We start from the raw sequence: 15577 nt of genomic DNA on the forward strand, positions 1-15577 counted from the left end.
AATGGAGAAAGTGAGCATTCTATGCTGGTGTGGGAATAATGTTGAAAAGAAGTTATTGCTAGGGGTGCAATGCACAGGGCATTTAGCTCATTTGCCACAGGCAGTCAGCCAAACCAGTAGTTTTCTGACCACACCCTTGGGATGGATTTTGGTTTACCAGGGCACTTAAACCGTATCTTGTGTTAGACATGGCATGCTGTCTCCCCAAACAGCATTATGAGAAAGGTCCAAGTAACGTTGCTTCATAAAAATGAACTCTTCAGTGACCAGAAGAGGAACTGTGTGAAATGGCTAAAAGCCTACTGTTCCTAACCTTGCTGAAGAATATTCTCACACATTCTTCTCATGCTCAGAATTATTAAAATGTAAGCTTCTGGTCAGATGCCAAGCAGAACTGGGAAACAGACTCCAGTGGTTTCTGATTACTACTTATGTCGAGGACCAGGAAACTGCACACTTCACACACCAAAGCCAATAATATATCACATGCATTCTCATGGCATGGGCCAAGCACTTTAGCATTAACTGGAACGAATCAGTAAATACAGTATTAGCATGGACCCCAAAGAAATAAAAAGAAATAAAAATCGTCTGCTTTTACTAACGTCTTGATCAGACACAAACTAGAAAGGAAAATCCTTACATAAATACCTTAGGGAACTGTTAACAGGTTTTACAACACTGTACCTTCAATCAATCTGTTTCATTATAGCTGTAATAGGAGGACACCCACTCCCTGCACTGATGCTTTGGAGCAAAATCCATGCAACTTCACAAGCACATTGAACATAAAAGATAAAGTAATGGCAAGATGGATAACTTTTTACTTGTCTCCAACTATTTTGCTTTTGCAATGCAGGTGGCTATGCATGACATAGCTATCCCAATTTTGAATATACCGTCATTTTTTTGGTTTAATATTAGAATGAAAGAGTCACAGGTAGAAAGGTCAGACCTTTCTCCTCCTTCAGACAATGCTGGAAATGGCATGCTTTGCCTGAAATGCTTTGTATGAAAAACAGCACACACAAGGGGAAAATGTTTCCATTTTAATTCCTTACCCCGCCACAATTGTCATTTCCTAGACCTGGGAACAAGCTTGAAACTGACTAAAGCTCATGTCTTGCAATTACTCAAGGCTATCTGAAGCACTCCCATGTCAAGACAAAAGAATAATTTTGCTGGCCATGTTTTTATTTGTTTCTCTTTAAAACAGGGGTGCCAATGATACATAGTTTCCCAAAAACAAAAACAACAAAAACCCAGAAGGCAAAACAAACTGTCAGAAGACCGAGATGCTACATGCTACATTTAACCTAATTATACTCATGCTTGCTTTGGGGATGAGACAAAGGGCATCATTCAGTAAAAACATACAGTAAAAACAAAATGTCTGGCCATATAGAACTTTCAACCTACAGTAATGTTGTACCTTAATTGCTTCCATGCACACAACTAACATTACAAAAATTGTTCTTAAAAAATTAACACAATTAAGACTTCTAGGAGCATTTTATAATAAAACAATTCCTAATTTCTTTGTAGAGAGAGATCAAGCACCTCCAAATTGCAAATTCCTATACACAGTGAGTCTTACTTGAAGTGAAATCTCTTTAAAAACTCATATGGATCACCTCAGAATAAGGGGATGTTATTTCATCTCTATTTCAGCTATGTAGGCAATAAACCACAGTGCTAACAAGAACTTTATCTGTAAAGCAAGTTCATTTTTTTTTACTTTCTATCATGACAGAAAATATAATTTGCTAAAATAAATAAAACGCTGCATATTAACATTTCCACTATAAAGAAGGCATACCAGAATATTTATAAATATTGAATGATTTCTCCATACCACCTACTACAATAATGCTGGCTAAATAGAAGTGCATTATGAAAAGCACTATGGGTGGTTAATGTTTTGCCACATACTGCTGTTACCTTGAGGTAGATAACACATGCGTACCAAATTCTGCATTTATTTTTCAGTTGCTGCTGGTATCATGTGTCTAAGAAATGTGTACAGTATGAAAAATTCTAAAATACATATGAATGAAAATGTTTCAGGGAAAAATAGATATTTTCATGCAAATATGTATAGTCTCACTGTGTAATTTTCAAGGCAAGATTCTTATTTTTTCCTCTGCAAAGCATGAACTGTTTAAACTGAAGAGTGTTTCTACTTGGTTTAGTGCATTTTCTTCTTGTTTCCTCCTGCAATGTGCATTGTTTTGCTCTGTTCTTTACTTTTGTGTGCAAATGACATGCCAGTTTAAAAAAAAAAGAATTGTCATGTAAATAAAGTAATTCTGGATTGTAAAAACAATGGTAAACAGAAAACTAAGGAAATTCATACCAAAGTTAACATTATCTGATTTCAAGTAAAAAAATTACTTACAATAAAAAAGAACACACATTTCATGAATACAAAAAGAAATGTCTGCCGTTTAGTTTAGGTGTTTCAGAATGCTGCTGTATGTTTTGTGGGGAATCTGAGGAGATGATTTCATAGCAGACGGCGTTAGTGTGGCCTGTATGGATTTAAGTGGTGACCCAACGGGGCTGTGAAACTGAGGAATACCTATCGCTTCAAGGTGCTTGTTAAAGAGAAATTCCCCACTATTGCTTAAAAAGCTCCCCTCTCTTTCTTTCTCCCCAAGCTTCCCATCTTCTACTGGCTCAGTTTCTAGCATCTCAGCATCTTCCTTCTTGCTAAAAAACCTGTCCAGGTAACTGGTGTATGGATTCTCCTTCTCAATCTGCTCATCCTTTCTGACTTCGCAACAAAACTGGTCTATGAGGAAACATTCCTCCCCACCATTTACGAGCTGCCCATCCCATGAATTTTGGTAAAGAGCTTCCAATTGGGCCAAGTTGGCCATTCCTTTCTCCTGCTTCTCCCTGCTTACTGACTTGGATATGCCTTTCGACTCTAGGTGGGACACTGAGCTATTCAAGTCATTTAATTTGTCAATATCAGTTGACTCGTGCTGCAAACTAAGCTGAATAGTTCCTGCAATAAACGAATCAAAATCAAACCCTTGATTCTTCTCCTTCTCTTTTTCTGCAAGCTGCGAGGCTTCCTCAAGAGCTATCTGAGCTTTCACCAATCCATTCCTTTCACATTTTGACTTGCCTTTTTTATCTGACTTCTCTTTGCTCTGCTCCTTCCAGTTGGAAAGATCTATGATAAGCTTGGGCTCATAGTAATGGTTCACTTCACTCTCTCTCCAGACCAGATTATCTAGGTATGAAGAGGACCTCATTTTGTAATTACAAGTGTGGCTACATTCCAGATCACAGTACTTGTTTTCATGATGATCTGGATACTGCCAGCAAGGCTCAGTGGAAAAGTGGGTATCAAACGCTGGATCCTCTAGGTACTTTTCACGATCGCCATCCAAATATTTGCGAGGGTCTACTTGTACTTCTTCCTCATCAGTCCCATCAGAAAGAGCCTTTGGATCACGCTGAACTTCATCAGCTTCAAAATTGTTATGACTAGGCCAGTCATGGTCTGAAAATTGACTGTCATGATATCTGTAATATTAACGGCTTATGTTAGTGAATTGCAGGCATCCACTTGCTTACATAGTGCAGAAGAGTCAAGACAGATAACAGCTATGAAAACTATGAATAGCCACTCATTTTAGACTCAATGGTATGGCAAGTCAACTGGCAACTTTCCACACTCTTCAGAAAGCTTTAATTTTGAAGCTTTTCTCAGTGACAGCAGAACTCATTCCTTAGCATACAATTTGCGAAAGGACTGCATCTTCATTTAAGGTGATGTTAACATTTCAGTGTCCTATTTCAGTTGCAGATTTCTTAGCAGAAAGGAGAAGAGGAACCTTGACTCCTAACAATCATCTCAAAAAAATTGTTGTTGTTTTTTGTTTTAACTGCTGCATTTAGCTTTAACCTGAAACTGCAACAGTTTGAGAACTGTTTCAAAATTACACATTTAGATAATGGTTCCAAATATGGGCTGGTGTCAACAATCAGAGTTATAAAGTGCAAACTCTTATGATAAGGAATTTGTGATGCTTCAGTGAGTACAATGTTAATTTTACTAAATGCTCACAGCAAGGTTTCCTCCCCATTGGGATATTCACATCTTGGTTATAAAATGGAAGTCAACCTATTTGGGGAAGTACATTAACAAAGATGCCACTATTCTGGAAAGTCACATTATTTTCCCAATACATATTTTGCATTGGAATGCACAAGATGCTGCTCATCATTCTGTTGCAAAACTAGCTACAGAACACCCAGTGCACATGGACTTTTATCCCCTTAGCTGGTCAGCTGAAGCTAATGGGGTAGGTGGTTTGGGACACCATGCAAATGGTGGCAATTAATTATAATAATTAGAATGGAGAAAATTCTAATCTAATTTATGGGGGCGGGGGGGGGAATGAGAAGAATTTATGCTCCAAGATCCCTTTCCTCCTCATCATGGAAATGCTTCTCCCATCTCACAGCATTCCATCACTGTTAAAAGAAGAAATCAGCAGGTGTTTCGGGCACAGTTGCAACATGCAAACAGAATGATTTTGAAGCTGTTTACCTTTCCCAATTATAGATGTGGCTGTGACTTTCGTCCATGAGCAGAATATCGTCCACCTCGTCCTCAATGTGGAAAGGATGGCTTGAAATGGGCTCATCAGTTGGAAAGGAGTAAATACTCATATAAGGATGGGACAAAGCTTCTTCTGCTGTCAATCGATCCATGGGACTAAACGTCAGTATTTGTTCCAGGAAGTCCAGTGCTAAAGAGGGCAAAATGAATAGCTGGCTGTTTGTTTGTTTTTTAGTCATTCTCTAGTAAGATAAAGTATGAAATGCAAAAGCAATGCTTACATTATTTGTGGACAGTCTTAATTATTTCAATTTTCTGAGCACTAGAACCAAATATTTAGTAGCCAGAAAAAATGATTAGAATGCCAGTACTATGCAGAAGCAAGGATTTTTTCTTATTTTTTGCTGCCTTTCCCTCATTGTGGAACCTCATTTGCTCCATTTTGCTGCTTGTAGAAGACTATATGATTTGTACAATTGCAAAAAGAAAGCACTGTAGTGTTTTTAGCTCACTTCTACAAGCAGCAATGAATCTGATAGAGACAACAGAAATAAGTGGGGTGGGTGTAAATATGCCAGGCTTGTAAATACTGTAGCCACTTGCACCTGGTTCAGTATGAGAACAAAGAGTTACATCCTAGCAGCTACATAGGTAAACTTTATGAAGGACAGCTCTTTTGTCTCTTTTAGGGCACAAATCACTAGTACTTCCCCATGAGGGAACACAAGAAAAGCTTCTTAGGATTATACACTTTTGTGGACTTGTTTGGACAAAATACATAGTGTCCACAGTAGCAGCCATCAACTGTTTCTACTACCTACCATGATTATACATTTTTTCCCAACCAGCGCAATTCACTAGGGGACTAAGCTCTCAGCCTTGAACTGCCTGGTCTGATTCTCCACGGAATACTGAGTTTCTGTTTAACTCAGCAAATCAGACAGCTCAAGGGGAAAAATGATATTCCCACAGAACACAACCCTTTCCCAAGAGGACTCAGGAACTGGTATAATAGGACACACACAAAAACAACTCAATCCACAATTCACCAGAGCTTGTCTTTCCCCCAACATGCGTGGAAGGCAGTGTTCATGGCATGCACTAACAGCCTGAAATGTAGATGCCGCTCTTGCCAAACCAGCTCTCTGATGACAAAAAGAAGAGGGGGGAGGAAAGAAGAAGCCAAATTACCTTCAGGGCTAATGCCTGGGAGGAGCTGAGTTAAAGGTTTGTGTGGCTCAGTCATATCATTTTTAATGTAAACTGGGATTACGCTAAGAAGTTCCTGACGATCTTCCTCGTGCACAACAGGAATTGATTCTAAAATCAGCTGCATCTGTTCAAGTTCATGGGCACCTAAATGTGAAGGCAAAAAGCACATCAGCCCTGTTCCAGACACCCATTTATTCATCAACACAGCTAAGAAATTCCTTATAATGCCATAACTGTTCCCTCTATGTACTAAATCCAGGCTTCAGGGGGAGAGTGTAGTTAGTTAGGTAGTCAAAGTAGCAGTACCTACACACATCACAGGCATAGAAGAATACCAAGTATAGAAGTAGTACAACATACATTGGGGGCGGGGGAGGCTTAAGTAGGTGGGCAAGATCCCCAGAAACAGCCCACTGGGGGCTGAACATGCTCAGTCGCCACAGAACTATAGCTGACTGACTTGGGGGCAAGAAGCAGTGGAATGCCTGAAATCCTGAACAGCAACACCCCAAACTGGAACATTTTGTCGCAGCCTCTACTCACAGGACTCTCATTTCCTACCCTTAGAAAGAGTTAATAGACGTTTCCCATGCAAACTCCAGAAAAAGCTATCAAAGTTACCTCTTCCTGCCATTAATTAGTTACAGACTCTAGTTGGCCATTAGGTTTAACTCTTGACTTAAAAACAGGTTCCTCTACCTTAGTGGCGAGTTATCATTTTCCAAATTAAAATGCCCCCAAAGCAAACAGAAACACCACCCTGTAACACCCCGTTCCTTTCCAACATTTCCTTGTCAGTCATTAGTTCAAACAATACATGAAATCATGAAAAAGATCTGCATCATTTTCTGTACATTTCTCAATCTGTAGTATCGAACAGGTACCAACTAACCTATTGGTCATGTTGATATATAATTATTTGCTATTAAAATGTTCCAAGACGGAATTGCTATGGATTTCAAAACAGCTGTTAATATGTCACACCTCTAGGCACTAACATTCATGAATGGATTAAAAGCATTGGCCACTTTGATTCCAATAAGCTCTTTGCTTTTCCAAACTGAAGTTTTACTGGCTACATCAATATAACGCACAGAGGTCTTATACTTAAAATGACAGGTTTGCACCCATCCTTCTCCACCAACCTGCAAAGAGAGTTTTTCCTGTGAGCATTTCAGCAAAGATGCAACCTGCAGCCCACATATCAATGGCTTTAGTATAGTTGTTGGGCGATAGCAAGAGGCGAGGTGATCTGTACCATTTAGTAACCAATCCTTCGGAAAGATGGCCCTACAGAAAGAGAAATTTTACTTGCATTTGATTTATCACATTTGTAGCCTGCCCTTCCTCCGAGGAGCTCAGGGCATCATATTTGGGGTGATTTCATTTTCACCTCTCAACTCTGGAAGGTCAAAGAGCAGCATGGAGAGGTTTGAAAGCCCTTTACAAACCTCTCCAAGCAGCTCCTTTGTAGGAAAATTGTAGATCTTTGGCACCGCCAAGGTGTTGCTGGCTTTTACTTTGGTTTTATTCTGGTGGAACTTTTGTTTCTTATTTATGCCCGTATTGTATTGCCCATTTTTACGTACCTTGTGAGAATAATGAGGATCCATGATCCGTGCAAGGCCAAAGTCACCAATTTTCAGCACCAAATCTTCAGTATTAATGAACAGGTTAGCTGGCTTGAGATCTCTGTGCAGAACGTTTGCAGAGTGAATATATTTGAGCCCACGTAGCAGCTGGTACATGAAGAGTCTGGCATGTTCTTCCAGCAATGGCCCCTGCTCTAGCAGGTTAGCCAGATCTGTCTCCATGTATTCTTGAACAATGTAAACACAGTTCAGTTCTGTAAGAGAGCCTACATCATCTGTCAGTTGACTTCCGTTGGGACCAAGGATTTCAAACACCTTGACAATGTTATCGTGGTCAAGTCTTCTAATAATTTTGATCTCACGCAGAGCATGTTTAACGCTCTGAGGATCTGTCAGGACAATTTTCTTGACAGCCACTCGTTTGTCACAGTCATTATCGACAGCAGAAAAAACTAAGCCATTGCCACCACAGCCCAAAGGTTTCAAGTCCATATACCGAGAACCTACATCAAAACCATGAATGTTCATTAGGCTTTCAAACTTCTCTGCCATTATGTTGAAATTCTTTTGTGTTGTTTTTTTCCTTTTAAAACTACTAAGCTTCTGCAAACATGTACAGATGCTTCCACTGGTATATGAAGGGTCTTGCAGAAAAGGAGAAGAAAAATTTCAGGTTGAATGCACGATAGTTTTCTGACACTCTCATTGCATTGCCAGTCAGGCCCGCTGTATCCCCGTTATAATTAGAACTTGAGCAAAGATAGAGAGGTTGCAGCATTCATAGTTCAAGGAAGGTGCAGCATATCCGCAGACATTAAAAGGAAATACAAGGAAATCAAACGGAATGAAGTGACATACTATAGACTCCACTCTACTGTGCTAAACTGCATTTAACGAAAATGTGAATAAATATGCACGTAATAGGCTTCTATTAACATCCTCCTCACAGTGCAGATACATTCAGTGTTGGACTGGTCCTGAGCAGCTTCATTCTATGGTGTTAAATAAGCACTTTTCTCTCCTCTTCCTTTCTTCTTTTCTTTTGTTTAGTTCGTCAAGGAAGAGGCAGCTTACAAAAGAGGCTGTTAGTTAATGATCAGGTGGCTCCAGCTCACCACAATCACAATCAAAGCTACCATCCATCTTGTTCTGTGAAAACCTGAAGAAAAAAAGAAAAAGAAAAGCCATATATCAGCACTCCCAAACCATACATGCTTTTCAAACAAAGAGTGTTTAACAGTGCACTCTTTCATAATTGCTTGCTGTGCACCAGAATGTAAAATACAGGGGCAGAACTAGGCATTACGAATCTTTTGATCTCCTGGAGAAACCAGAAGCAAGGCTCATCTCCTTATGAACAAGTTGCTTCTGGTTCATCAAGAATTCTCCACCCCACACACAGTAAAGAGAGGCTCTTAGTTGGTAAAGTTCTCAAATTTCTTCTTTAAAAGCAAGTTGATATTCAACTACAGTGGTATCTCTACTTATGCACACCTCTCGTTATGTATCCTTCGGGATACGCATGCGACAAACCCGGAAGTATTTTTCTGGGTTTCGTCATGCGTGCATGCACAGAAGCGCTCTATTGCGCCGCACGCATGCGCAGAACAAGCACCTCTGGTTGTGAAAACCTCGGGATCCAACCGGAGCTCCAGAACAGTTCCCGTCCACAACCGGAGGTACCACTGTATCTGGTAAGAGCTTAGAGTTGAGGCTTCAGCTCACTGGTGTGTGTTTTTGAAAGGGAAGTTTAAGAAAAGCTATTGAACTACCAAAGTGGTGCATGTACTTAAAGGAAACTTAAAAGGAAACTTGCGCCTCTATGGAGGAGCATTTCATACTTGAAGATAAAGTCTGGAAATAAATCTGAAAAACTAAACATGGGATACAAGAAGCAAAAAAATTCAAATTCTTCAATTTGCTGTTGATTCATTAAGTTATGTATCCATATGCTTTTGATGTATCCAACATAAAATATAGAATCTTGGTTAAAACATCTATGTGGTCTCAACCTAGCATGGAGCAAATTTTACACTGTTTATGATATTTAGTGTGTTGCTATATGGTGGCAGAAGCTTGCAGGAAATATGAACATTGAGATAAAGTATAGTAACTATAAGCTCTGTTATGTGAAGCCATATTACTTGGAAATATTGCTGTGGCTAGAAAGAACTTACATTTATTTTGCTAAATTTCAGACTAAGTGGGTTATGCTTGAGTGAAATATTAACCCCTCCCCCCACTATTCTCTTCCACAAATAAGTTCACCCTTTAAGCCAGGGGTGACTTAATGTCCTTGAGCTGAGGACCAGAATGACCCATGGTCAACCCTCTGTGAGCTATATGTCGAAGTGCGCATGCCCAAAGTATAAAAACAGTCATATTTTGGAAGTTGGGGGTGGGGGGAGCCCCCCCCAAAATTAACACCACAGCATCACAGCTGGGAACCTATGGGAATAGCCAGTAAAAAACAAAAAATATTTTTAAAAGTTAACATATTTTTTTTAAAAAAATATGGGGCCACAGGGTTTTTTTTGGCATTGTGACATCACAGTGGGACACCAAAAGTACCAGGTTTTTTTCATGTGATAAATTTGAGTGATAAATTTGAGGGGACACAGCAACCTCTTGGGGGCAGTAAGGCTGCCCCTACTTTAAGGTATATCAACCTATCAGGTTAGACACACAGCTTCTCACAGCCTAGCTTGATGATTGTCACTTTATATAGAAATGATATTATTTTGGAAATCTCTAAATTGTGTTTCAGTATTATCAAGTAGGTGCCTATTTCTCTTTATGTCCAGAGTTTTTGCATCCAGCTACAGTCCTCAAAGGACATATTTTGAAATGCTCTCACTGACGTCCATTTGAGGCCTACAAAATTACAGTGGTAACTCTGGATGCGAATAGGATCTGTTCCGGAGCCCCGTTCGCATCCTGAGTAGAACACAACCCACGACTGCACGTCTGCATGTGTGTGGGTCGCGATTTGCTGCTTCTGCGCATGCATGCGACGTCATTTTGAGCGTCTGCGCACGCGGCAAAACTCAGAACTAATGCGTTCCGTTACTTCCGGGTCGCCACAGAGCAAAACTTGAAAACGCTCAACCTGAAGCATATTTAACCCAAGGTATGAGGTACTTTGAAGAAATACATCTGAGGATAGCAGACTTAAAGAAATGTTTAATTATCTCAAGAGTAAAATGCTGAAACTGTTTTTGGCAACAGAAGAGAAACCATCTCTCAACAGTTTGTAACTTCTAGCATGAGAATTTGTTCAAACTATCACCGAGAGTAAAACTGATCACTCAGTGTTGGGAAGGAAAGGTAATATTTGCTACAATTTTTTCATAATAAAGATGAAACATGTCCTTAGCTTACAAACAACTTGATTCCTGTTTCCATTGCTATGCAGATAATCCAACAGAAAAACCAAAGGAGCCCAGCAAGATATTGTCTCGTAGTTCTGTAGAACTACCCATGATTCATTTGGTTTAGGCTTGTGACAACTTAAGGCTTCAGCTCTCAGCTTTTCTGCAGCTTTTCACCCAGCTTCCCATAACAGTTAAGCAATTACGGCTACAATCTTAGAGCTTGTCATCTTTCAAGTCGTGGCTGAAATTTAAACTATTAAATACAGAATGGTGCTTTGTCAGAAGACCACAGGGCAGAAAATCAAAATGGCACTTCTGAGTCACAGTTGCATGCTTCAAACAGAAAAGGATGCTATTAAAATTAACTCATTAAGCACACTTTTCTGCCCATTCATATTATTAGTACTACTACTACTACTACTACTACTAATAATAATAATAATGAAGAAATATTCAAAGTAGCTTTCTGGATCTTCCACATGCAAATATTCAAAATTGCCAAGAGCTTCTTATGACACATCAGTATCAGCCCTAAGTTTTAGGATCAGTCACAGCTGCCTTCCTTGAAATGACAGGGGAGAGGAAAGTACTCTACAGGAAGTCAGAGTATTAATCATTTCTGTAGGGCTGACCATTTTCACCTCATTTACACCTACAATAACCTTTAGAGGCACAATAGGCTGAAAAACTAACTTGCTTAAGGGCCACCCAGAAAGTTTTACCACCAAGCCAAGAATTAGAAGCTGAATCAGAATCTTCTATTCCACATCTAGCTGGCCCTCAACAAAACATCTGTAGTGCAACAAGTGCTGAAGGAAAAATAATTTTACACGATGTCATGATTGAAACAGAAAGAAAAGGCAAGTGAGTCTTTCCCCCCGGGTCACTGTAATCATACCTTATTGTATTCAAGGAGCAAAAATTACTTAGCTGGGCTTTTTTAGAATAGGAATATTATGCAGAACCCAACTACCAGCCCCACAAAAGTGTTCCTGGTTCACCAGAGAACTATGAGTTATATAGAAAATAATGTACAGTTACTTAGGTTCTGAATATAGATTTTCTGTTAGTGGCAACACATGCACGGAGACTGCTACCTCAATACTGTTGTCAACATAACCCTTTCAAACAGATACCCATTTAAAAAGAATATACTAGCCTACCTTTACAAGGAATATTGCATTCCACTGATCACCATTGTGCATTACATTATTTTTTGTCAATTTCACAATAAGAGCTCCTAGTAAGGATAGCATTTTGTAATGACAGTTACACAACTCACTGATGATCAGGTCATAATAACAACTCCTATTTTTATTACAAGTAAGAATCTGCAAGTGTTAAAAGAAAGCTGTTATACAAGGGGATAGAAGTCCAATCTCCATATATGTAACTATACAAGTGCTTATGTGGATTCTTTTTTATCTCAGCCACGTTGCACACTGTAGGGAGTGAGTCATCATAAGAACTCATGAAACTGCAGCTCTTTTTCCTCAAACCTCCCACCAAGTCTCCACACATTCCGAAAGCCAGGATATTGTTAACTTACATAGGCTCAAAATGAATATATGAAGACACAGCACTTTCTCACCAGAAACAAGGGATCAGTAATTCACATCATTAAATAAACCACTCCTTTAAAAACTGTATACTGTTTAATCCTTGTCTTGGTTTGCTTCCCAAAGTTATTGTTTTTACAAGAATGAACTGCTGAGGGGAAAGACCCCCACCAACCAGCAAATAAGACAGTTCACAAAAAGTAGATGGTAGCACATAAGAGAAACGACGACTTCTTGCTTGAATGTTTATATAACCCACTACCTTTTCATTTTCTATGATAGAAAATAATTAAGTAATTAACCTGGATTAAAGGCAAGTGATTTTAGCCACCCCAAACTGCCTTCAGCACTATCACCATGAAGTTTCAATAGTTAATCTGATATTAAGGGCCCCTCTCGTATGGACCAAAGCAGGCTCATTTAGCCTACAATCCTTTGCACATGCTTCTAAGTTCCATTGCTGGGACATACTTCTGAGTAAAAATGCATAACAGTATCCTGCAGTTACTTGTAAATTAAAGGAGAATATAATTTTCTTCAAAAAGAGACTTCCAATAGAGCTCAGTAGGACCTACTCTCATGCCTCTGTCTATGTGCTTTCTAGAGAAAAGCTATATACAGGGCTCCTTCTGACTGAACCACACAAACTGTAAAGTGATCCTGGGCCCTCCCAATAAGAGACAGGGAACCAGAACAGTTCCTGCATGTAGCAATTCTGGAAAACCACTGGCAAAAAAAGTTCACTTGCCTGCAATTATTTTGTCTCCTAACAATCCTTCTGCCACAGCCTCTTTGCCACAATGGATATTTTCCTCCTCCATGTCACTGTTACACACAACTATTATCAAACCCTCTACTAGTTGGGTGGGCCTGATACTTTAAACAAGGTCTTGGATGCCACTGTCACAGAAAAATCTACATTCAGATGTCTTTCAGTTGCCATAAAGGGAAAGGGGTGATTGGGGGGAACGAGAGAAAGAGAAAAGGTTCTGGGAAAAAATCCACAGTTCCATTCAACCGCAGGGCCCCCCTTAAAACCTCTGTCGTTATTATACCGCAGCTGCTTTTCACGCCACAAGTTGCTGCTTTCCTGGGGCAGTTTTTAAATAGAGGAGGCAAGTGCCCATAAGATAAAAGGGAAAGGGGGCAGTCGGATTCTCTAGTTCCTCTGGATGAAAAGAAACACTGCAGCAGTTGCTTTTAAAGGCGCAGAGCAGGAGAATGGAGGCCGGGAAATGAATGAAGAGTGTCCTAAGGGCGAGAGGGAAGCCGCAAGTGCCGCAGTGCCTGGTGGCCACCGGGGAAAGGGGGGAAAGAGCAGACCCCTTTTGGATAGAAAATTCTGTTTCGCAACGGAGACTTCCACGTCAGGCGACACCCGCCTAACGCATCCTTCCCACTCCAGAGATGAAGAAATCCGCGAACGCGTCACTGATCCGCCCTCGTGGTGATCAGAAAACCCCTTTTCCGTCCACTTTAAAAACAAACAAAAAAGGTCGGCCAGGCGGTGTTTACTCGGAAGTAAGCCTCGCCCATTCCCAAGCAAAGCATGCCCAGGGTCGCCAGATTTCACAACGCAACCCTATGCGGCTTTTTTTTTTTTTTACACGGAAGTAAGCTCCGTTCGCGCGTTAAACCCACGCTGGAGGGTTATGATCACGGATCCAAGGAGAAGAGAGCGGCCCCTTTGCGGGGATCTACTCGGACACGGGGGCGAAAGGGCCCCTGGCTAAATGCCACCCGGGCCTCCGCGTCCTCGGAAACCCGCCCACCGCCTCCTCACGGGGGAGAAAGTCCCGCCGAACTCTGTGGGGCTTCCCCGCGAGTAACAAAAACCAACGCGTGCCTGGGGGGATCGGGGTGCTGCGAGAGGCCTCGTGGGGGCGGCGGGAATGGCTGCCACGCGGGACCGCCCGCCGCCCCCGAAGCACGTCTCCCCTCGCCGGCCTCCATTGTCCGGGCTTGGGGCGAGGAAACGGGAGACGGCGGGGCTTTTGCCCTTTCCCAGAAGCCGCCGCCGCCTCCTCCACCTCGCTTCTCAGAGGCGGGAAGGGCCGCCACGAAGCGGCCCCGGGGTTTCTCTCCTCTCTTTCCCACCCTCCACTCCTCAACCCTCCGGTCCTCCTCGGGCACCGAGCGCCGGCCGCCGGGGAGGCTCCGCCGCACTGCGGAAGGCCTGGCCGGGCTTCCCCCGCCGGGCAGAGGCCCCGGCAGGGCGCGCGGGAGGCGCCAGAACAAAGCGCCTTTGTGCAGTGGCGGCAGGAGCGAGACCGCTCGCACTGCGGCCCGAGCCGAGCCTCGCCGCCGCGGCTCTCGGCCCTCCGTCTCCCATGCCGGACCCACCGCCCGCCGCTTTCCCGCAACTCACGGGGCTGCCCAGGCTCATGGAGAAAGGAGAGAGAAGCCTCGGAGCTCCGCCGCCGGGCCTTGGCGGAAGGGTCTCGGCGCCAACGACAGAAGCCCTGCTCCCGCCGCGGCTACTTGCCATGTAACCCGGCTACGAGGACAAGAGAAAGCGGCGGGCGGGCGAAGCGGAGAAGCTCCGCCTTCGGGTGGAGCGGCGGGCGGGCCCGAGCTGAGGCGGCTCCGCCTCGCCAGGACGGGGAAACGTGGCGGTTGAGGTCAAGGCGGCGGCGGCGGCGGCGGCGCGCGGCCTTGTCCCCGCTGAGGGGAATCTGCGCCTGAGAGGCTCGCGCCGACCGCTCGCGGCACAAAACAGCAGAAGTGGACGACGACAGCCGGGTCATGGCATGACTGACATACATAATAATAAAAATAATATGACGACGGCGACAGAAGGGTGATGATATGTTAAAAGGCCACATGATAATGAAGCGCGAGAAGAAAAGAAATTGGGGGGGAAATGATGCCTTTCTCTATTCTGGATGTGGATGACGGGAGCTCACACGGAGCATAGTGGCCCTAAAACGGAATTAAGTGCAGAAATCAGGCATAGGCAAACTCAGCCCTTCAGATGTTTTGGGACTACAATTCCCATCATCCCTGACCACTGGTCCTGTTAGCTAGGGATGATGGGAGTTGTAGTCCCAAAACATAGGCTCCTTCATCACCAGGCCCACTTTTATCTGCAATCCTGTTTCAGAAGTAAGAACCAACTGTATTTGCTGATGAGGCCTCCTTTCTTAGGGAGTTTAAGCCTAAATACACGAAAAAATTTTTAAAACTTCCTACATTTTTAATTACAACCTTCATTTTCTTCCCCTTCCTCTGTTCCCTAAACTGTATCAGGTTTTTTTT

General features: G+C 42.3%; 1 protein-coding gene across 4 annotated transcripts in view; it reads right to left on the reverse strand.

The window, feature by feature from the left end:
• Positions 1–1176: 1176 nt before the first annotated feature.
• The window catches only part of MAPK6 (mitogen-activated protein kinase 6), a 34702-nt gene continuing 20301 nt past the window's right edge, over positions 1177–15577 (reverse strand). For 2 of the 4 annotated variants that reach the window (XM_083586512.1, XM_083586513.1), the window contains exons 2-6: positions 7384–8545; positions 6940–7084; positions 5774–5938; positions 4571–4772; positions 1177–3540 (exon numbers count right to left, since the gene is read on the reverse strand). In XM_083586512.1, the coding sequence (XP_083442638.1) occupies positions 2448–3540; positions 4571–4772; positions 5774–5938; positions 6940–7084; positions 7384–7938 (2160 nt within the window). In that variant the 5' untranslated portion in view covers positions 7939–8545 and the 3' untranslated portion in view covers positions 1177–2447. Of the gene's footprint in view, positions 3541–4570; positions 4773–5773; positions 5939–6939; positions 7085–7383; positions 8546–13067; positions 14535–14687; positions 15146–15577 lie in introns of those variants that run through there. The other 2 variants (XM_083586511.1, XM_083586514.1) reach the window with 2 other exon arrangements.

This window comes from Podarcis filfolensis (genome assembly GCF_964270895.1).
Source record: "Podarcis filfolensis genome assembly, chromosome: 14".
In the NCBI taxonomy this organism is placed as follows: domain Eukaryota; kingdom Metazoa; phylum Chordata; class Lepidosauria; order Squamata; family Lacertidae; genus Podarcis; species Podarcis filfolensis.